Genomic DNA, 24,062 nt, shown 5'->3' on the forward strand with positions numbered 1-24,062 from the left:
GACTCAGCCTTGGATACAGGCAGCGTGTGCTGGACTGTAGCCTGCCTCTTGCGCCTGGAACACCTTGGAAGAAATTCATTCTCTTCTCCAGGCAGTAAAGGCATTGAGACTGCAACATCCACCGTATCCATCTCAGATTCCGAGGCTTCTTTGACGCTAAGCAGAGGGGGAGAACACGTGCTCCCACAGCCTTTCCGGGTGTTTTGAGCGAATAGGAATGTTTTGTTCTTGCAGCTTTCATGTGAACCATGTGCTTGTTCAGGACAACCTCACCTACCCAAATTTTGTACACCATGGTACCTGACCTCGCATCAACTATGCCTCGTACCCATGCAGGGCCATTCCCGTATTTTTGGCACCAAAATTCATCCCCTGTAGTAAACTGTTTCTAAAGGAGTCTCATGTTTGGCATTGGCACTACTGATACTGTTTGACCTCCCCGCCAGGTCCAGGAAGATCAAATTTAACATGCTGTGAAGTCTTCTCCCCATTGCCAACTACGCTGGAGCCATTCCTGTAGTTGCACGAGGGCTTGTCTGAAAATCAAATAGGAACCGGCACAGTTTATTAGTGAGTGAAGCTGTAGGCTGTTTCTTTTAGCCTACCTTCAAAGTTTGGACTGCTGTTTCTGCCAGACCATTGGCTGATGCATGATATGGACCTGTCCTTACACGCCACATACTATTTGACTTTAGGAAATACTCAAAATCCCTGCCAATAAACAATGGCCTGTTGTCTGTGACCAACGCATCTGGCAGCCTGCATTGCAAAAGATGCTTGCAGCTTCTCTGTTTTTGTCCCTGTGCTTGACGAATGAGCTCTATGCATGTCCAACTACTTTCACTGGGCATACACAATGACTAAGAACGTTGAGCCCATGAAAGGAGTTGCATTATCAATGTGTGACCAAGTCCAGGATTTACCCAGCAATTCCCAGTGTGGGGGAGCTGCTGGGTGGTAATTTTGTGGGCTTGATGGCACTCTGGGCACTGCCCCACCAATGCTCCTAAGTCTGCATCCAATCCTGGTCACCAGACATCATATCTCAAACATCTTCTTTTAGGAAATCCCTGTTCAGCCAGTTTCTGGCAGCAACCTTTGCTGAAGGCAATCACTGTTGTTCCCCATAATAAAATGCCAACCTCCATGGTAATATGGTCTTGACAGATCCAGAAAGGTTTCAATTCTAGTTGTGCTGTCCCTTTTGTTTTCACTCCCCCCCCCACATCCAATCATCCCCAGGTGTTTTAGTCTTGCCAGGACTGGATCTTTTTGTGTCCATAGTCTGATATTTTCAACAGTGACCGGAAGGGTGTCTGGAAAGTTTAAGACCAGAACAGACTGTTCCAGTGGTAGCAACGCTAGTGGTATATTTGCCAGTGGGAAGTGGCTCAAGGCATCCTTTTTCGCTACTGGCCCTCCTGGGTGGTGTTCCAACTTGTAATTGTACGCACTTAGAATGAGACCCCACTGCTGAAATTGACTTGAAGCTTTAGGTGGCAAGGTCCTGTCCTCTTTGAGTAATCCTAGCGGTTTTCTTATCTGTTACTAATATAAACTTACCTCCGTAAAGGTATTGGTGGAACTTTCTTACATCAAAGATAGCCACCAAAACTTTCTTCTTTTTCTGGACTCTACATCAGCCAAAGTCCCAGACCATTCGCTATTGGGCATTCCTCTCCCATAGTTCACCTGTGAGCCAACACTGCCTAAATACCATACAGGGAGGCATTGTATGAGCACTAGATCTCGCTTCAGATTGTAGTGTACCAACACCTTAGACAGTGATAACTGCTTCTTCACTTCCCTAAATGCTACATCTTGGCTACAATACCATTTCCAAGGCTGACCCTTTTTCAGCAGCAGATGGAAGGGGGTCAGGATGGAGGCCAGGCTATGTATGAACTTTCCGTAATAAATCACTAACCCAAGAAAAGACCTGAGCTACAGTATATAAGTGGTAGTCAGGGCAATTTGATCACGCTTACTTTATTTTCCAATGGGTGTCACCCAGTCTTGTCAACTCTGCAGTCCAAGTAGTTCAGTTGGGGTACCTGGAACACATATTTTTCCCTTGTAATGCATATGCCTGCTGTGGGAAATTGTCTAAGGACTATGTCTAAGTTCTCTAAGTGCTCTTTATTGGTCTTTCCTGTTATTAGTACATCATATAGCTAAATGGCAACTCTGGGATAAGACCTTGTAAACTGTTATATGTTCTCCACTGAAACGTTGCACAGCTAACAATATCCCAAATGGCAGTATCATGTGTCAGTACAAATCCTTGCGGGTATTAATTGTAGCATACTTCTGGGGACCCTTATCTAAACACAGTTGCAGGTATGCATGACTCAGGTACAGCTTTGTGAAGGACAAACCCCTGCCAGCTTTGCATATACATCCTCTATGAAAAGGATTGGGCATTTTTCCAGCTACAAGAAGCGGTTTACCATTTCTTTAAAATCCTCACAAAGGCAAACTGATCTGCCAGGCTTCACAATCCATGCTGCCCATTCTGCAAACTATTTGCTTAATGAGTCTTTCGCTTTCCAGCCTCCTGATTTCTGCCTGTACTTTTGCACTTAAGGCAAATGGCACTGGGGGCAGGCCTTGCAGAATAGTGAGATTGCTTCCTGGTCAATATGCAAGGTGGCTTTGACTTCTTTACAGTCCCTAGACCTTCCTGAAAAAACTTGTGGGTATTTAATTAGGACTTCACTCAGGCAGCCATTGTCTAATTGAAAAATGTTAAACCAATCAAGGTGAATCTTTCTCAACTAGTTTTGCCCCTTCATGCTTGGGCGTCTCCCTTTTTGCTACAACCAGTGATAACTAAACCAGCAGCTTTTTATGAGATGGGAACCACAGTGGTACCCTTAGTCCAGTATAGGATCTCAGCTAGCAGAAGTCGCACATAAACTTAAGGGTTGGAATCCAGAGCAAATTTTGTTAAGGACTGGTTCTGCAATCATTGATACAGTCACTCAGTATAAACCTCCATTAGAACTGGGTGTCCATTTAAACAAATGTTTATCTTGATTTGTTATGATTTGAATGTTGCTGAGCAATTTAACTGTTCCAAGCCAGATGAAGGTGGGCTTTCCAGGGTGTGCACTCTCCTGGATACCAGCCTGTGAGTTCTCTTACTCAATCCAGGCCTGGTGGAACTTTTTTGCTGTCTTGAGTCTGCATACCAGCAACAACTACAATGGCCTGTTGGCCCAGATCCAAAGAAGATGTTAACCATTTAGCCTTGGCTCAGCTTTATTTTGGGGTTTTGCTGTGGGCTGACTTAGACTCTCTCTGTTCAGGATATGTCCTGAGTGAGGCTGTACAATTTCCTTCACTCAAGTGGTGTCTCCCAAGCTCAGTTGGCTTGGTGAGGCAATCCATTTCCAACGGCATACCCTTTAACTCATATGCTACATTTGCCGCATTTTAGAATGACAAAGCAACTTAGAACATAGAACGTGGAACAGTACAGTACAGAACAGGCCCTTCGGCCCACAATGTTGTGCCGAACTTTTACCCTAAACCTAAGGTCTATCTAAACTCCACCCCTACCTTATACTAGCATCCACATGCCTATCTAATATCCACTTAAATGCACTTAATGAGGCCAACTCCACTACCCTCTCCGGCAATGCATTCCGTGCCCCTACCACTCTCTGAGTAAAGAACTTACCTCTGACGTCTCCCTAATATCTACCTCCTTTCACTTTAAAACTATGTCCCCTCGTAAAAGCTACCTCCACCCGATGAAAAAGTCTCTGGCTGTCTACTCTATCTATACCTCTGATCATTTTGTACACCTCTGTCAAGCCACCTCTCATCCTTCGTCATTTGAAAGAGAAAAGCCCTATCTCTCTCAATCTTTCCTGGTAAAACCTTCCCTCCATTCCAGGTAACATCCTGGTAAATCTACTCTGCACCTTTTCTAACGCTTCCACATCTTTCCTGTAACGAGGTCACCAGAACTGGACACAATACTCCAGACATGGCCGAACCAGGCTTTCATTTAGCTGGAGCATAACTTCACGACTCTTGAACTCAATTCCTCTATGAATGAAAGCGAACACACCATGTGCCTTCTTAACAACTCTATCCACCTGGCTGGCTGCTTTCAGGGAACTGTGAACGTGAACCCTAAGATCCCTCTGCTCTTCCACACTCCCAAGAATCTTTCCATTAACCCTGTGTTCTGCTTTCAAGTTTGTCCTTCCAAAATGAATCACCTCACACTTTTCAGGGTTAAACTACATCTGCCACTTCTCAGCCCAGTTCTGTATCCTATCACTGTCCCTTTATATCCTAGAACAGCCCTTCACATTTTCCACAATATGACCCACCTTCGTATTGCCCGTGAACTTACTAATCCACCCTTCCTCTCCTTCTTCCAAATCATTTACAAAAGTCACAAATAGAAGAGGACCCAGAACAGATCCTTGTGGTACACCACTCATAACTGAGCACCATGTTGAATATTTTCCGTCCGCTACCAACCTTTGACTTCTAAGGGTCAGCCAATTCTCAATCCAATCTGCCACATTTCCCCCTATCCCATGCCTCCTTACCTTCTGTATGAGCCTACCATGGGGAACCTTATCAAATGCCTTACATAAATCCATGTATAACATAGTCACTGCTCTACCTTCATCCACGTGTTTGGTCACCTCTTCAAAGAATTCAGTAGGGCTGGTGAGGCATGATCTACCCCTCACAAATCCATTCTGAGTGTCACAAATCAAACTGTGCCTTTCCAAGTGATCATAAATTCTGCCTGTCAGAGCCCTTTCCAATAATTTGCCCACCACTGAAGTAAGACTAACTGGCCTGTAATTTCCGGGGTTATCCTTGTTCCCTATTTTGAACAAGGGAATGACATTTGCCTCTTTCCAATCTTCTGGCACTATACCTGTAGACAGTGAGGGTGAAAAGATCATTGCCAAAGGCCCTGCAATCTTGCCCCTCGTTTCCCATAGAATCCTTGGATAAATCCCATCAGGCCCGGGGGACTTATCTATCTTCAACTTCCTCAGAATTCCTAGCACATCTTCTTTACTAACATCAACCTCCTCTAGCCTACCTGCCTGTTTCTCAACGCCCTCCTCTACAACTAGTCTTTCTGAGTTGTGAATACTGAAGAAAAGTATTCATTAAGGTCCTCTCCTATCTTTTTAGGCTCTGTGCACAAATTACCTTTACAATCCTTGATCGGCCCAACCCTTTCTCTGGTCATTCTCTTGCTCTGCACATACTTGTAAAAAGCCTTGGAGTTTTCCTTGATCCTATCCGCCAAGGTTTTCTCATGCCCCCTTATAGCTCTCCTCAATCCTTTCTTCAGCTCCTTCCTGGATAACTTGTATCCCTGTAGAACCTTTTTCCGTTCCTCTTTTTCTAAACCTTACATAGGCCTCCTTCTTCCTCTTAACCAGTCGTTCAACCTCTCTCGAGAACTATGGCTCCCTTACTCGACTGCATCTTCTCTGCCAGCGAGGGACAAACATATCAAGCACATGCAGTATACATTCCTTAAACAATCTCCACATTTCTGTGGTGCTGTTCCCTGACAGCATCTCTTCCCAATTTATGCTATCTAATTCTTGCCTAACTGCATTGTAATTACCCTTCCCCCAATTATAAACTTTACTCTGCCGTATGTACCTATCCTTATTCATGACTATCATGAAAGAAACAGAGTTACAGTCACTACCGCCAAAATGTTCTCCGACCAGCAAGCCTAACACTTGGCCCAGTTTGTTGCCAAGCACCAAATCCAAAGTGGCCTCTCCTCGTGTTGGTCTATCTACATACTGTTTCAGGAATCCTTCTTGAAGGCACTGGACAAAATCTGCTGCATCTAACCTATTACAACTAAAATGTTTCCAGTCAATATTTGGAAAGTTGAAGTTACCCATGACTACAACCCCGTGACTTCTGCACCTTTCCAGTACCTGCCTCCTAATCCGCTCCTCTACATCTCTGCAACTATTAGGGGGTCTGTAAAAAAACACCAACTTGAAGTGCCTGTTTGAAGTCCAGTCGGACTTTAGGTAGTAGGCAACTTTGCATGAATACATCATGAATCCCACGTACCAAATGATCTCTCAAAATCTCATTAAGGGTTGTATCAAAGCCACATGCCTCTGCCAGTCATCTTAACCTCATCCAAAATCCTAATACAGACTCCCCTGGTTCTCAAACTGCCAAGTAAAACCTATAGTATCTCAAAATTAGAGGAGGCTTGCGGCCATAATATTTCTTAACCAAATCCATCAACTCTTGAAACGTTTTAGAATCTGGCACCTCAAGGACAGTTAAGCTCCTAATAACCAAAAAAGCTGCAATTCCACAAGCTGTTAGGAAAATTATTCATTTCTTTCCAACGTCATTTGCACAGAAAAAATAACACATTCTTTCCACATATTGGGCTCAGTCTTCGATGGCAGGACCAAATGAGTCAAGCTTCCTAAATAATGACATGATGCCAGAAACGCTTACCCCAATGCAAAGACAACTGTTGCGAGCATGCTTTTGTCTCGTTGCTACTGAAATACTTCCACAGAGGCCAGTATTCTGTCACTGAGTCACACTTTATTTGCACATGGAGAATCCTTGACTCTGATTCAGCTCCCTCAGAGACAGCTCTCAGAATGATAGGATGACAGATACTCCTGTATTTATCTGACAGCCATAGACCCCTGATTCGACCAGATTAACTGCCCCAATCAGGGAACTCATATCCTATGAGGTTCACATAGCTGACCTTGTTACAATCACTATAATACCTTTAGCATAATAAAACAATCCAGAATTGGGAGTCCAAGCTACTCTGCCTTGCTGAAAATTCAATCCAAATGCCGAGTTTTTGGGCCTGGACCTGGAGGCAAGAATACAACTGGCTGGGATGATGGCAGACCAGAACCCTGCTGCTTTCCTGCCTATGTCTGAGCTGGGCAAAGAAATAGCGGGTGAAATTCAACCTGAAAAAGTGTGAAGTGATTCACTTTGGAAGGTTGAATTTGAATGCAGAATATAGGGTTAATGGCAGGAGTCTTGGCAGGGTGGAGGAACAGAGGGATCTCTCAGAGTTGCCACCCAAGTTGATAGGGTTGTTAAGAAGGCGGATGGTGTGTTGGCTTTCATTGGAGGGGAATTGAGTTTAAGAGCTGTGAGGTTATGCTGCAGCTCTATAAAACCCTGGTTAGACCACACTTGGAATATTGTGTTCAGTTCTGGCCTCCTCATTGTAGGAAGGATGTGGAAGCTTTAGGGAGGGTGCAGAGGAGATTTACCAGGATGCTGCCAGGACTGGAGGGCAGGTCTTATGAAAAAAAGCTGAGGGAGATAGGGCTTTTCTCATTGAAGTGAAGAAGGATGAGAGGTGACTTAATGGATGTGTCCAAGATCATGAGAGGCATAGTTAGAGTGGCTAGCCAGAGAATTTTTCCCAGGGTGGAAATGACTATCATGACGAGGCATAATTTTACGGTGATTGGAGGAAGGTATAGGGGAGATGTCAGAGGTAGGTTCTTTACACAAAGAGTGGTGAGTGCGTGGCATGCACAGCCGGTGGTGGTAGTGGAATGAGATACATTAGGAACATTCAAGCGACTCTTGTGTAGGCACGTGGATAATAATAAAATGAAGAGTATGTAGTTTGTTTGGTCTTAGATTAGGATAATAGGTCGGCTGAACATCGTGGGCTGAAGGACTTGTAATATGCTGTCCTGTTCTATGTTCTATGAATGATGTCCTGGGCAGGAAGGCCCAAGCTCCACTTTCCCACAGTGCCACAATCAAAGCCTCTTACGTGCTCAGTGAACTGTTGCTTAAGAGCCACATCCTACCGAGACTATAATTATTTCATCTCCAGGTGAGATGGGAAAGAATTGGGCTCCCTGGGGTTAACCAACATGGGCAGGTTGTCATTTGGAGATGGGGTAGACTGTTGCTTTTCCATAATCGGTGTACAATCAAGGAACTGGACCTAGAGCAGGTAGATTGACAGATGAGAATCAAACACAGCCGATTGTTTCTGACCTCACTTGCCTCTCTCACTCTTTAACACCCAACCCCAGGTCCCACACCGACAACGCTTATCTTAAATGTGGGCAGTCCTCGGTTCTGGAAGGTGGAGGGTGCTTTACAGGCAGTAGCCATGGTCTTCGCCATGATCTAGCTGAATTGTGTAGCTGCCACACTCTGACTCACTGGCAGCACTTGACAGCCAGGGCTTACTCAACGCAGCTCCCAATTCCAGAATAAAACTCACTGGCAGCCAACCAGCTGGCTAATTGCCAGAAAATCCAGCAAGTTTTCCCATCCACATGGGCCACAGATATTTTCAGGTATATTATTTGTTATCTCAGTCCAGGTGGAGAAGGTTACGGGGAGATTTGGTAGACATATTCAAAACTATGAGCAGCTTTGAAAGTAGATGGAAAGAGATTTTTTCCGATGGTAGGGGTGTCAGGATGTAGATTTAAGGTAGTTGCCCGACGGTTTGAGGTGCAATGAAGAGAAAACATTTTTTGTTACTACTGTTGGACTTTTTCTGTTTAATTCAAGGAATATGGGCATCATTGGCTAGGGCAGCATTTATTACCCATCCCTATTTCCCAGAGGGTAGTTCAGAGTTAATATCGCTGTGGGTGGAGTCACATGTAGGCTAGACTAGGTAAGGATGTTAGTTTCCTTCCCTGAAGGACACTTGTGAACCAGAGTGCTTTTTTTCAGACAATTGATAGTGGTTTCATGATCATTGTTAGCCTTTTCCTTCCAGTTTATTTTTGTTCATGTTCAATTTCTACTATTTTCCATGGTAAGATTCAACCTGGGTCTCCAGACTATTACTGTGCCTCTGGATTAATAGTCAAGGGATAATACCACTCGGTCATCTTCTCCTCTAAGTAGAAATGTTTTATTATCATTAGAAAAGAAAACTGGATAAATCTCTAATAAGAAAAATTTGAAGGGGAAAGGTGGGGGAGTATGACCAATTGGATCGATCTTTCAAAGATTTGGTTCAGACACAATGTGCTGAATTGGATCTGCACTGCTATATTGTGAGAGGCGTTTTCCTTTGGATAAACCTTTAAGCTCATTTCCCAGCGCAACTATAGGCATTAAAACTCTTATGGCAAATCATACAAGCAGATCACTTGATCATTCAGCTTTTTGCTGTTTGTGCTTGTGGTATTGCTTTTATAATAGCTGTTGCTCACAAGTATAGTTGTTGCTTTCCAGACAGTAGTCACTGTGCTTCCACAGTGTTTTGAGAAATTTTGGCTTTCCAATAACTTCCTGTAAACTCATTCGCAGATCAATGTTGAATTTCACCATTCTCCTTGTGAGAATATGGTTTGCAGAGCTGGTAGCAGATAAAAGAAAACTGCAAGCACAAAATATAAAAGCAGGGTTCTGCAGGAAAGTTCTTTACGCAGAGGGTGGTGGATGCCTGGAACGCATTGCCAGTCGTGGTAGAGATGGGCACGATAGTGTCATTTAAGATGTATCTGGAAGATAATCTTAAGATGAATGGCAGGGAGCAGAGGGATACAAATCCTTGAAAAATAGGTGACAGCTTTAGATAGAGGATCTGGATCGGCGCAGGCTTGGAGGGCCAAAGGGCCTGTTCCTGTGCTGTAATTTTCTTTGTTCTTTGGTTTATAGATAGTCCCAAGCATTGTGTAAAGAATTTGCTAAGTCACTGCCTGCAAGGTCCCAGTGGTGCCTGGAGATAGAAGCCCTAAGGCCTTGTTGGTCAGAGTCACTGGAAACTGACAAAATATTTAGGTTAGGATTGCTTGCTACCAAATTCAAGGGCACCTTGAAAACAGGAACTTCGTGTGCTGCTGGTAAATATCACTGACTGTGAATTGTAAAAGTCTCTGAAGACAGAAGCCCTGGAACTGAGTTGGTAAAACACTACATTTAACAAGTACATACTGTGCTGCACACAGTACAGATGAGAGATATAAAAAAAATACAATAATAGCCTTGATGAACAGCTACTTCAGTTTGAGCTAAACGCCTTATCTGGCCATAAGGAGGGTGGTTCTTGATTAACTGATTGAAACTAAAATATATCACCTAAAAAGTCAAAACATCCCAACAAATATGTAGGAAAGAGTTTGTCGATACATAGTAAAAGTAATAATTGTGGCTGAAAATTTTCAAATGGTTTAATTACATCAATGAACAAAGAATAAACGTTTAGATGCATTTGGGTTCCACACAACACATGAAGTTTGTGATGCCTAATTTTCACAGAAATTCTCCTAGGAATAATTTTCAACTTTAGAATCCCCCAGTGCCTACAATACTTCCTCAAGAGCTGCTGGCACCATGCTTTTATGGGTGAGAGTTTTTCTTTTAAGAATACTTCCAAACTATTGCTTATAGTGAAATATTTGGCGAAGAACACAATTCTCTTTTTGAAAATTGAGTATGTCTGTTCTGTGTATTTTCGAATTGTAATTTTAACAACAGTACCCAAAATACGTTTTACTGAAGAATCATTAAATTTCCTGTCATTAGCTTTTATTTTTTAAAATTGAAAACTGAAATATAATGTGAAGAGGGCCTGTAGAAATTGCAAATCAGTTATTCAGCCATCTGAAATACTCTTCTACTCCTTCCTAACATTCCAAAATGTGTCAATAGAAATTAGCGATAACAAAAAGAAATCCCTGCTAATTACTGCTTAAGGCCTTTTTAATGAACAGCCAAGATAATTTACATGAGAGAATTTAAACAAGTATTGAGATCGAGAGTCCTAGTATGGCTCAGAACTCATATGCGTCATGCAGGATGACTTTATTTTAAGCATCAGATTAATAAATGCTTCCTGTAATATAAAACCATAAGATAAAGGAGCTATTCAGTCCATATTGACTGCTATGCCATTCAATTTCATCATGGCATCTGAGAATCTTCAACTCCACTTTCTTGCCAAACGCTGACGTTTCAGGCCTAGACCCTTCATCAGATGAAGGGTCGAGGCCCGAAACGTCAGCTTTTGTGCTCCTAAGATGCTGCTTGGCTTGCTGTGTTCATCCAGCTCCACACATTGTTATCTTGGATTCTCCAACATCTGCAGTTCCCATTATCTCTCTTCACTTTCCTGCCATTTTACTTTAACATAAGAACATAAGAACTAGGAGCAGGAGTAGGTTGTTCGGCCATTCAAGCCTGCATCACCATTCAATAAGATCATGGCTGATCTTTTTGTGGACTCCGATCCACTTATCCGCGTTCTCAACGTATCTCTTAATTCCTTTATTGTTCAAAAAATATCTACCTTAGCTTTAAAAACGTCTACTGAAGCAGTGTCAACTACTTCACTGGGCAAGGAATTCCATAGATTAACAACCCTCTGAGTGAAGAAGTTCCTTCTCAATTCAGTTCTAAATCTGCTCCCTCTGACCTTGAGGCTATGCCCTTTTGTCCTAGCTTCATCTGCCAGTGGGAGCATCCTCTCTACTTCAATCTTATCTGTTCCCTTTATAATTTTATGTGTTTCTATAACATCTCCCGTCAATCTTCTGAATTCCAATGAATATAATCCCAATCTACTCAGTTTCTCCTCATAAGCCAAACCCCTCAACTCCAGAATCAACCTAGTGAACCTCTTCTGCACCCCCTCCAGTGCTAGGACATCCTTCCCCAAGTAAGGAGAACAAAACTGCACACAGTACTCCAGGTGTGGCCTCACCAGCACCGTGTGCAGCAGCAACATAACCTCTCTGCTTTTAAACTTAATCCTTTTAGCAATGAAGGACAAAATTCCGTTTGCCTTCCTAATTACTTGTTGTACCTGCAGACCAACCTTCTATGATTCATGCACAAGGACACCCAGGTCCCTCTGCATATCAGCATGCTGAAACATTTTACTATTCAAGTAATAACCCCTGTTACTATTACTCATACCAAAATGCATGACATCACATTTATTTACAATGTATTCCATCTGCCAAACCTTTGCCCACTCACTCAATGTATCTATGTTCATCTGCAAAGTTTCACAGTCCTCTGCACGCTTTGCTCTGCCACTCATCTTAGTGTCATCTGCAAACTTTGACACCCTACACGTGGTCCCCAACTCCAGATCATCTATATAAATTGTAAATAATTGCGGTCCCAACACCGATCCCTGAGGCACACTATTAATCACTGATTACCAAACAGAGTAGCACCCATTTATCCCCACTCTTTGCTTCCTGTTAGTCAACCAATCCTCTATCCATGCTAATACTTTACCCCTAACGCCATGCATCCTTATCTTATGCAGCAGCCTCTTGTGCGGCAACTCGTTGAAGGCCTTTTGGAAATCTAGGTACACCACATCCACTGGACCCCCATCGTCCACTTGCTCGTAATGTCTTCATAGAATTCCAAAAGATTTGTCAAGCATGACCTGCCCTTCATGAACCCATGCTGTGTCTGCCCAATGGGACAATTTCTATTGAGATGCTCTGCTATTTCTTCCTTGGTAATAGATTCAAGCATCTTCCCCACTACAGAGGTTAAGCTAACCAGTCTATAATTCCCCATCTTTTATCTGCCTCCCTTTTTAAACAGTGGCATCACATTTGCTGTTTTCCAATCTGCTGGGTCTGCCCCAGAATCCAGCGAATTTTGGAAAATTACCGCCAGTGCATCTGCTATTTCTCCCGCCACCTCTTTTAGTACCCTGGGATGCATTCCATCAGGGCCAGGACACTTATCAATCCTTAGCTCCATTAGCTTGCCCAACACTACCTCTACCATAATAATGATTGTTTCTAGGTCCTCACCTGCCTTCGTCTCTTTGTCAATTACTGGCATGTTGTTAGTGTCCTCCACTGTGAAGACCGATACAAAATACCTGCTCAATGCCTCGGCCATTTCATCATATCCCATAACTAAATTCCCCTGCTCATCCTCTAAAGGGCCAATGTTTACTTTAGCCATTCTTTTTTGTTTTATATATTTATAGAAACTTTTGCTATCTGTCTTTATATTCTGTGCTAGTTTTTTCTCATGTTCTGTCTTGCTTTTCTTTATAGCTCTTCTCGTGGCTTTCGGTTGACCTTTAAAGTTTTCCCAATCTTCTAGTCTCATGCTGTTTTTGGCCATTTTGTATGCCTTCTCTTTCAATTGGATAGCCTCAGATTTCCTTATTCACTAGAAACTTAGCTCAGCCTTGGATGTAATTTATGACCCAGCATTTACAGGCCTCTGCAGTAAAGAATTCCACAGATTGACGTGGTGGTGTTATTATTCGACAATTAATCCAGTACACTCAGCTGATTCTCTGGGGACCCAAGTTCAAATAACGCCGTGGTAGATGGTGGAGTTTGAATTCGATAAAGAATCTGGAATTAAAGGTCTAACAATGACCAGTAAACCATTGCTGATGGTCAGAACAAACAGGTTCACTAATGTCCTTCAGGAAAGGAAATCTTTCATCCTTACCTGATCTGGCCTACATGTGACTCCAGAGCCACAGCAATGTGATTGACTCTTAACTGCCCTCCTGGCAATTAAGGATGGGCACTAAATGCTGGCTTAGCCAGAGGTGTCTACATCCTGCAATGAATAAAAAAAAATTCACTACCCTCTGAGAGAAGAAATTCCTCCTCATCTCTACATTAAATAGGCAAGCCCTTACTTTAAGATCATGTCCTCTGGTCCTAGACTCTCCCAGAAGGGGAAACAACCTTCATAACTCTGTCAAGTCCCTTAAGAACCTTGTATTTTTCAATGAGGTTGGCTGTCATTCTTTGAAACTCCAGTGAGTACAAGCCCAACAAACTCAAATTCTCATCAGAAGACAGCCCTGGCAATATTTGCAATTAGCCTACTAAACCCCTAGACTGCCTTCAATGCCAGTGTTTTCTTTTTCTTTCTTTATTCATTTTGTGGGAAGTGGGCTTTGCTGGCTGGCCAGCCAGCATTTATTGCCTGCCCCTAGTTGCCCTTGAGAAGGTGGTGAGCTGCCTTCTGGAACTGCTGGTGTCTACCTACTCTGGGTTGACCCACAATGCCATTAAGGAGGGAATTCCAGGATTTTGACCCAGCAACAGTGAAGGAAGTGCGATATATTTCCAAGTCAGGATGGTGAGTGGCTTAGAGAGGAACGTGAAAGTGGTGGTGTTCCCATGTATTAGCTGCCCTTGTTTTTCTGAATGGAAGTCTTCATGGGTTTGGAAGGTGGTGTCTGGGGAGCTTTGGTGAATCTCTGCAATGCATCTTATAGATAGTACACACTTTTGCTACTGAGCATCAGTGTTGGAGGAAGTGAATACTTGTGGATGTATCTTTCCTTAGATAAGAAAAACTATTCACAGTATTCCAGCTGTGGCCTGACTCATGCTTTGTACATTTTTAGCAAGACTTCCCTATATTTTATACTTCATTCCCTTTGACATAAAGACCAATATTCCATTTGCTGATCTTGAATGCTAGCTTTCTTTTATTTATGCATTAGGGCTTCCAGGTTCCTGTGTTTCCATAGCTTTTTGCAGTCTTTCTCCATTAAAATAATATTCAGTTCCTCTATCCTTCCTACCAAAGCGCATAACCCCACATTTTCCCACATTATATTAAAAGTGCCAAGTTTTTTTGCCCATTCACTTAACCTGTCTGTATCCCTCTTCACAATCTTTGTGTCATCTACATCATCCCACCTAGTTTTGTGTCATTTATAAACTTGGCTATTGTACATTCAGTTTGCTCATCTAAGTCATTAACATGTATTGTAAATTAATTGTGGCCCCAGTGATCCCTGTGGATCTCCATTATTAACAGGTTGCCATCTTGAAAAGGCCCTCCTTATCCCAACCTTCAGTTTTCTATTAGTTAGCCACTCTTCCGTCAATGCTAATATACTACCTCTAACACCAGGGGGTCTTATCTTGTTAGGTAGCCTAACATGTGGTACATTATCAATGTCTTCTGAAAATCCAAATATATTACAGCCCCTGCTTCCCCTTTATCTATTCTGTTTTTAATCCCCTTAAAGAATTGTTGTATTATTGTCAGGCATGACTATCCCATTATGAAGTCACGCTGATTCTGCTTGATAATATTACGTATTTCTTGATTGTAGTATGTATTTCTGAATACTCTATAATTACATTCTTTGTAATAGACAGTAATATTTTCCTAATAACATACAATAAAATAACTGGCCTATAGTTACCTGTTTTGGCTCCTTTCCTTCTCAAATGAAGCTGTTACATTGGCAGTTTTCTAATCTTCCGAGACATTTCCAAAACTTAAGGATTCCAGCATTCAGTTTGAGGATTCGAGGATTACTACTAGTTCATCCACTCTTTCTGTAGCACTTCTTTTCCTATTCTAGGATAAAACACCTCATTTTGAGGCGACATGTCATTCTTTATCCCCATTAGTTTCCCTCACACATTTTCTCCAGTGATAGGTTATTGTATTTATTTCCCCTCCTCCTTTGGCCTCATGACTGTTTAGTAATTTTTGGAATGCTACTAGTGCCTACTACTGTGAAGACTGCTGCAATTTTTTCAGCTTCTCTGCTGTTTCCTGGTTCCCCATTATTATTTCTTCAGCCTCTTTCTCTAAGGGGCCAATGTTCACTTTAGCCTCTCTCACCCTTATTATGTATTTAAACAAGTTCTTACTGTCTGAGTTGATATTACTTGTATGTTTATCCTAAAATTTTATCATTCCCCTCTTTACTGGTATTTTTGCCTTTTGTTGGTTTTAAAAACTTTCCCAATCCTCTGGCTTAAAATTAATTTTTGCTACATTGTGTTTTTTTTCTTTCAATTTGATGTTATCCTTAACTTCCCTGGTTCACAATGGTTGACTTATGCCTTCCTAGAATCCTTCTTTCTCACTCGGATAAGTCTTTATTGTGAGCCATGAACTATTTTCTTTTTCCTCACCTGTCTTTGCTACTAAGCTCTTTTCTCAATCCTCTCTAGTTAGCGCTGTCGTTGTTCCTTTGTAGATACCCTTATTTCAGATTTTCTCGGTTGTATTCTCCCGCTCAAACTGAATGCTAAATTGTTATGGTCACTGTTTGCAAGGGGATCTTTTGCTTTGACAACATTTATCAAATCTGCCTCATTTTACAGATTCATAAAAACCTTGTCTTTGGTTGGATCTGTCGGAAATTGATCTAGGAAACTGAGTGGAACAAACTCTATGAATTCTCTTTTCCACCCACCTCTGCCAATCTGATATCCCAATCCACACGATTATTAAAGTTACTCCGTAACTAATGTACTGCCTTTTATACATCCCCTCATTATTTCTAGATTTATTCTCTGTCTCACTATACAGCTCCTGTTTGGCGGCCTGTTGATTATTCCTACCAAAGCCTTCTTACCCTTTTCATTTTTTATTTGATCTTCTGATCCAAGATCATTTCTTGCTGTCCTTTATTCCATCCTGTACAAACAATGCTACCCGACCATTCCTTCCTTTCTGCCTGTCCATTTGAAAATTCGCATAAACCTGGTTATTTTGTTCGCAGCTTTTATCTCCTTGTAGCCAACTCCATGTAGTGGCTATAAGATCTTAGCTATTACCCTATATTTATATCATAATTCATTTATTTTGTTCCAAATAAGACATGCATTCAAATGAAGAGCTTTTAATTCTGCTGTTTTACAATTCTTTTCCTCCTTTGTCCCTGTTTACTCGTATTTTTCCACATTTGTGCACTCTGTCCCTGGATTTCCACTTTAGCAACAGAATGGGGCCAACTTCTAACAGACGTAAGGAATTAAATATTAACACTTTATTTTGTTATCAGTGAGAGTGTTTTGTTTTCCCAATGGTGATATCATCAATACACTGTCAGGATGTACTCTAAGGTTTGCCTATGATAGATGTTAGATAAGTTGCTGTGGAGAGAGAAAGGCAAATAGTAATGGGTTGGGACCATGAGTTGACATATACTTTAAAATACCACAGATTGTTGGGGGCATACAGTGGCATAGAGGCTAGAAAGGGTTATGGAGGGTGGCTAAACAGGAATGGAATGGCCTGGATAGAGCCTGGGGAGTGTGTGGCTGTGATGAGTAGTAAGCGGTGGGCGGTGGGGGGGGGGGAAATGCTTTATTCGTTAGTCTTTATTTTAAAACACTGACTGCCTCTTCACACCTGACTCAGGAATTAAAATTTCCTATTTCACATTCCAGCATCCTCCATACTTCACTTTTGTTTATGAAAATGGGAGCCTGTGTCTTGAAGCACTCCATCCTCTCATTAGGCTTTTTAAACAGAATTCACTAATCATTTCTCCTATCTGTTAATTATTATTTTAACTCTTTGTTACTGATTTCCCAGTCAGATGAAACTGTCAGATGTCCTGTTAAAACTCTTCCAAATTTCAAGTTTCGTTGGATCTGTTAGTCATCAACTTAGAAGATAATAGCCACAAAAGGAGTGAACTCAAAAGTGGCTTGAGATAATGGGAACTGCAGATGCTGGAGAACCCAAAGTAACAACGTGTGGAGCTGGATGAACACAGCAGGCCAAGCAACTTCTTAGGAGCACAAAATGCTGCTTGGCCTGCTGTGTTCATCCAGCCCCACACTTTGTTATCTCAAAAGTGGCTATTGTCTTTTAGGTTTCCCTAAGTATTCATTCCCATTGTTTGCAGCTTAGTACTGGGGCTTTTATGCAAATTTTCTCAGGCCTTTAAATAGTCAGAAATTAACCGTTATCATTTTCAGGTGGATTTTTTAACTACTGTGATTCACGTACTTTTGCAGCTGATATGTGAACTCATATCTGACATATTAAAGTATACATAAACCTCCACCACATCAGTGGTCATTCTGCCATAAACAGAATTGCTTTTTGTGCGTGCAATCTTTACATAGGCTTGAAAGAGTCATCCCATTGTTCTGCAACACCCAGTTCTTATTTTATTTATCAATGACAGAATTTATTTAAAACATAATTTTCCAGTAATTATAATTCAGTTCTTTATCAGAAACACACAATTACAGACTTCGGTGTTTAGGAGTTATGATTTCCTATTGCACCAAATGAGGAGCAGACACAGCCTTAATTTCCTGCTGTATGGCCACCTACTGGCTGCTGTATCAATGTATCAGTTTCAGGTTCAACACTGGTGTATTGGTAACGGAGATCACACATAGCATTCCTCATCCATGTGCTGACACTCTCCCTGTCAAAACAGTAAGTAAATAAAAAATAAAAGCTGATGGATTGTTCATTGTAGAGTCAAACAGATCTCTGTTGCAGGTCCAAAAAGCACAGATGTAAGTTTAAAAAAAATTAATTGCCATTCTAATCAAGAAAAAAAATGGTTATTTAATCTTTACTACTATAAAACTATTCCTTATTACTTATCTGGCTCCATTTTTACCAGAGAAATAAATGTCACATACCAGTTGTTAACTAACACTCATATATCTAAAGCTTTCCCACACATTCTACAAACATTGCAGGCTGTTTTATTGAAATCATCTGAAGTTTTGCCATTACTTGGCTCATGCAAAGGGACACATTGTATTCTAAGCTGAATTCCACTTTTTAAACAGGGATGTACACTTATTGACTGCAAGCCTCAGGGCAATTAGGATCTGAATCAGTCATAAGCGTGCTGCGTCTTTTAGTTTTTGAGATGACAGGTGACAATTGTAGCTCATCCTGAACCCATTGCAAGAGCTATTTAAAATCGTAAAATCCCTACAGTGTGGAAATAGGCCATTCAGCCTGTCAAGCCCACACTGAAGAGCATTCTACCTAGATCCGGTCCCCTACCTTATCCCTGTAACCCTGCATTTCCCATGGCTAATCCATCTAGCCTGAACATCCTTGGACAATTTAACATGGCCAGTCCACCAGATCTGCCTGTCTTTAGACTGTGGGAGGAAACCAGAACACCCAGAGGAAGCCTTCACAAATGTAGAGACAACGTGCAAACTCTACACAGGCAGTCACCTGAAGGTAGAATTGAACCTGGTCCCTGGTGCTGTGAGGCAGCAGTGCTAATCACTGAGCCACCTTGCCATCCGCTTGGTGTGCTGCAGTAAGCACCATTATTTCCAGCCAGAATACAGATGGCTTTGCAAGTCCTGCACCAGTCAAGCATGGAAATCACAACATTGTAAGTAAATGAGTTGATTTAATGCATACAATTTGGAAGTAACCGTATTCATTACTCTGTACTTCACTGCAAAACATCCTTCTTTTATGTTTAAACCTTCTTTAGTTTTGTTAATGAATGCTGATAGCCGTAGTTTTTAAAGATTATTTTTAAATAGACTTTGGAGACTTTTTATTGCAGTGTGCTGTTTAAACAGATTCGGCTGTAAATAGATTTTGTTTAACATAAAACATACAATCTGTAAATCCGACCTTGTCTCCAACTTATTGGATGATGTAGTGATTTAAATAGACACCCTGAATCTTGACTTTGAGATTTTATTTCTCCTTTTATCTTTTTGCACATCTAATAAATCGAGGGGAAAAGAAAACACAGCATGAGAAAGAAGACATTAGTAAGAGTACTTACCAATGGACCATCAAACAGTAGCCACACTGTACAAAGGGATATAAATCGACAAATAAATGGAGCATGTAAAAAGAATATAGCAATAATTATGGGTGACTTTAATTTTCATGTTGATTGGGCCAAAAAAGTTGGAACAGCTCGGTACAACAACAAATTAATAGAGTACATTAGGGATAGTTTCCTAGAGCAATATATCATGAATCCAGGAACAAAGACAAAATTGCTGGAAAAGCTCAGCAGTCCTGGCGGCATCTGGAATAAACAGAGTTAATGTTTCAGATCCGGTGACCTTTCCTCTCAGTTTTCCTCAGAGAAATGTTAACTCTGTTTTTTTCCTTCATAGATGCTGCCAGACCTGTTGAGCTTTTCCAGCAAGTTTGTTTTTGTTCCTGATTCACAGCATCCACAGTTCTTTCTGTTTTTATATCATGAAGGGTGAAGATAAATTTACAATCCAGCAAAGGATGACAATAAAGATAATAAAGAGAGAAAATAAACTACGAGGACAAACTAATAAGGAACATAAAAACTCACAACCAAAGCTTCTTTGAATATATAAAAAGAGAGAAGCCCAAGTGGAAATAACTCCCTTAGAAGATAAAACTGAGAGACTGTTGGGAGAACAAAGAAATTGCTGTGGAGTTAAAAGAGATATTTTGCATCATCTTTACAATGGAAGATACTTCGAATATCCCATTAAGGCTAAAGAAAATGGAGGAAGAGCTAAGTATTATCACCATCACTGAAGATGTAGCATTAAACAAATTACTGAAGCTAAAGGCAGGTAAGTAACCTGAACCTAATGGCTTGCATCCTAGGATCCTAAAGGAGGCTAGACTTCAGTAAGGCGTTTGATAAGGTTCCCCATGGTAGGCTGATGGAGGAAGTGAAGTCACATGGGGTCCAGGGTGTACTGGCTAGATGGATAGAGAACTGGCTGGGCAACAGGAGACAGCGAGGTGTAGTGGAAGGGAGTTTCTCAAAATGGAGAACTGTGACCAGTGATGTTCCTCAGGGATCTGTGTTGGGACCACTGTTGTTTGTGATATATGTAAATGTTCTGGAGGAAGGCATAGATGGTCTGATTAGCGAGTTTGCAGATGCCACTAAGTTTAGTGGAGTAGCAGATAGTGAAGGGGACTGTCAAAGAATGCAGCAGAATATAGATAGATTGGAGAGTTGGGCAGAGAAATGGTAGATGGAGTTCAATCCAGGCAAATGCAAGGTAATGCATTTTGGAAGATCCAATTCAAGAGTGAACTATACGGTAAATGGAAAAGCCCTGGGGAAGATTGATGCACAGAGAGATCTGGGTGTTCAGGTCCATTGTACCCTGAAGGTGGCAACGCAGGTGGATAGATTGGTCAAGAAGGCATTACGGCATGCTTTCCTTCATCAGACGGGGTACTGAGTACAAGAGTTGGCAGGTCATATTACAGTTGTATAGGACTTTGGTTCAACCACATTTGGAATACTGCGTACAGTTCTGGTCGCCACATAACCAAAAGGATATGGATGCTTTGGAGATGGTACAGAGGAGGTTAACCAGGGTGTTGCCCGGTATGGAGGGTGCTAGCCATGAAGAAAGGTTGAGTAGATTAGGATTATTTACACGAGAAAGATGGAGATTGAGGGGGGACCTGATTGAGGTCTACAAAATCATGAGAGGTATAGACAGGGTGGATAGCAAGAAGCTTTTTTCCCAGAGTTGGGGACTGAATTACTAGGGGTCATGATTTTCAAGGTGAGAGGTGAAAAGTTTAAGGGAGATATGCGTGGGAAGTTTTTTATGCAGAGGGTGGTGGGTGCTTGGAACAGGTTGCCAGCAGAGGTGGTAGAGGTGGGCACGATAGTGTTATTTAAGATGTATCTCGACAGATACATGAATGGGTAGGGAGCAGAGGGATACAGATCCTTGGAAAATAGGAGACAGGTTTAGATAGAGGATCTGGATGAGCACAGGCTTGGAGGGCAGAAGGGCCCGTTCCTGTGCTGTAACTTTCTTTGTTCTTTGAGGCAGCTACAGAGCTAATAAATGCATTTGTTAAATTTTCCAAAAATCCTTAGATTCTGGACAAATACCAGATGATTAGAAAGCAGCCAGTGTGACACTGCGATTCAAAATGGGAGCAAGGCAAACGATGTATAACCATAGGCTGATTAACCTAACAGACAGTTTAGACATTGTTCGCTAGAATGATCCCTAGTGTGGATGGATTGTCTTCTGAGCAAAGGTTAAGCAGGTTTTGAACTTCACTAATTGGAGCTTAGAAGAATGAAAAGTGATCTCATTGTAACATATAGGATTCCAAAGAGGCTTGACAGGGTAAATGCTGAGAAGATGTTTTCCATCTTGGGAGAGTCTTGGACCAGATGGCATCGTCTCAGAATAAAGAGGTGCTAGCTTAAGACTGAGATGAAGAGGAATTGCTTCTCTCAGAGGGTTGTAAATCTTTGGTGTTGTTATTGGAATGAGCTCAGGCAACTGGATCTCATAGAATATGGGTTCCCTGATTGAGGCTGTTATTTTGGTCCAATGGTGAATGTCAGAGATAGTGACACTCTAGTGCCCAGCTCTGTATAAAACAGTACCATAGTCAAGGACTGTTAATGTATAAATAAAGGATGACTTGGTGATGGGATACCATCATCTGTGGAGTTATTTAATTTGTTACACCTTCCCACAGAGAGCTTTGTGCATATTTATGGCTGAGGTAATTAAATAATCAAGAATTACAGGGAAAATGCAGGAAAGTGAATGTGAGGAGTGTCGGTTCAGCCATGATCCTATTCAATGGTGAAGCAGGCTCAAAGGCCTGAACTACCTACTTCTGTTCCTATTTCCTATGGTCTTATGGACTTAAAAGGTTTAACTTTGAAGGAAATAGGAAATATTGAAAGCACTCTGAAGGCCAAACAGCGTCTACTGTGAGAGAAACAATGTTAACATTCCAGACCATTGACATTTCAAGGGAAATGGGAAAACTTAGAGATGTCATAGGTTTTGAGGAAGCAGTGGGTGGAATAAGGCTAAAAGAAAAGTACAGGATTTGGTGAAAGATGAGGAGAGATTGTATAACACATGAGCTAATCTTCCAGGGTCAAGTGGAATGATAATGGGGCAGGAAAAGAAACAAAAACATGAGGTATGTCTACATCAAAGAACCTGAGGGTGGATGTACCCAGTCCCCAAAGAGTGCTACCAGCCAATGCTGACATGGTTAAGTAACTTTTCACATCAGCTTTCACAAACAAAAATATTAGATATATTTCTGATGGAGTTATAGTAATTAGACAAGAACCTGCAAGTGCCAGAAAAAAAGACCGTGTCCTGTGTCACCTTTGCTAATGGAATCTTCTGTAAATCCACATACCACCCATATCAGTGCATTTCTTAGGAAGAATGTAGATTGCAGAAGATGGAGGTTTGAAACAATCTTTATTATAAATATATTTCTATCCTTCTGCCAAAAATGCAAGTAATTTGCAGTGTTTTTCCTTTGATAACAGCCATGCTCTCTGGAGCGTATCTAGCTTTGAAAGTAATAACTGATGTATTCATGATTAAATGGGCTAATAAATACCAGCCTATTGGTCAGTTTCAAGATGCAAATTTTCTGTTATTTCAGAAAATGCAGGGAAATTCCTTATGTTCATCTTGGTTATGAAGGAGCAAGCTCCTACCCACAGTGCAAGAAAAAAATGAGAAATAACTCTTAATTTCTAGATTCCAAATTTCATATATTTTCTCAAATGAACAACAAACAGACTAAAGAGGAAACATTACATAAATGTGCTACTCGATGAATACAGGCTTATGTGATCATTCCATTTTCTAAATATAGGAAAAGAATTTTCTTTATACATTCACAGGATGTGGGCTTCATTGTCTAGGCCAGCAAGTATTGCCCATCCCTAACTGGCAAAAGGGCATAAGATTTGGAGCAGGAATTGGCCATCTGGCCCCTTGAGCCTGCTCTGCCATTCAATAAGGTCAGGGCTGATTTTTTTTCGTGGGCCCAGCTCCACTTACCAACCTGCTCACAATAACCCTCAATTCCTTTACTGTTGAATGTTAGAGTTAAGAGACAGAGTCATGCAGCATGGAAACAGACTCTTTGGTCCAATTAGTCCATGCTGACCACATTCCCAAACTAAAGAATCCCACCTGCCTCTGCATGTGCCATATCCCTCCAAACCTTCCTTATTTATGTATTTATCCAAATGTCTTTGAAACATTGTAACTGTTTTAGCACCCCCAGCAATTCATTCCACACACAAACCTCTGTGTAAAAGCATTACCCCTCATATCCTTTTTAAGTCTTTTGCCCCCACCTTAAAAATACCTCTCCACCACTAAACTGCCTCTTGCAATTAAGCCAGTTTTGTATCCAGATGGCAAGCTCACCTGAATTCCATGTGATCTAATTTTACTAATTAGTCTACCATGTAGAACCCTATCAAAGGTTTACTGAAGTCCGAGTAAACAATGCCTACCGCTCTGCTCTCATTAATCTTTTTTTGGTTGCTTTAT

General features: G+C 41.4%; 1 protein-coding gene across 1 annotated transcript in view; it reads left to right on the forward strand.

Moving 5' to 3' along the window:
- Nucleotides 1-20,079, forward strand: part of wdr27 (WD repeat domain 27) — a 388,848-nt gene extending 368,769 nt beyond the window's left edge. The window contains exon 24 of the mRNA XM_059648854.1: nt 19,963-20,079. Coding sequence (XP_059504837.1) covers nt 19,963-20,079 — 117 coding nt within the window. The remainder of the gene's footprint in view (nt 1-19,962) is intronic.
- Nucleotides 20,080-24,062: the final 3,983 nt, after the last annotated feature.

This window comes from Stegostoma tigrinum, chromosome 9, assembly GCF_030684315.1.
Source record: "Stegostoma tigrinum isolate sSteTig4 chromosome 9, sSteTig4.hap1, whole genome shotgun sequence".
Lineage (NCBI taxonomy): Eukaryota > Metazoa > Chordata > Chondrichthyes > Orectolobiformes > Stegostomatidae > Stegostoma > Stegostoma tigrinum.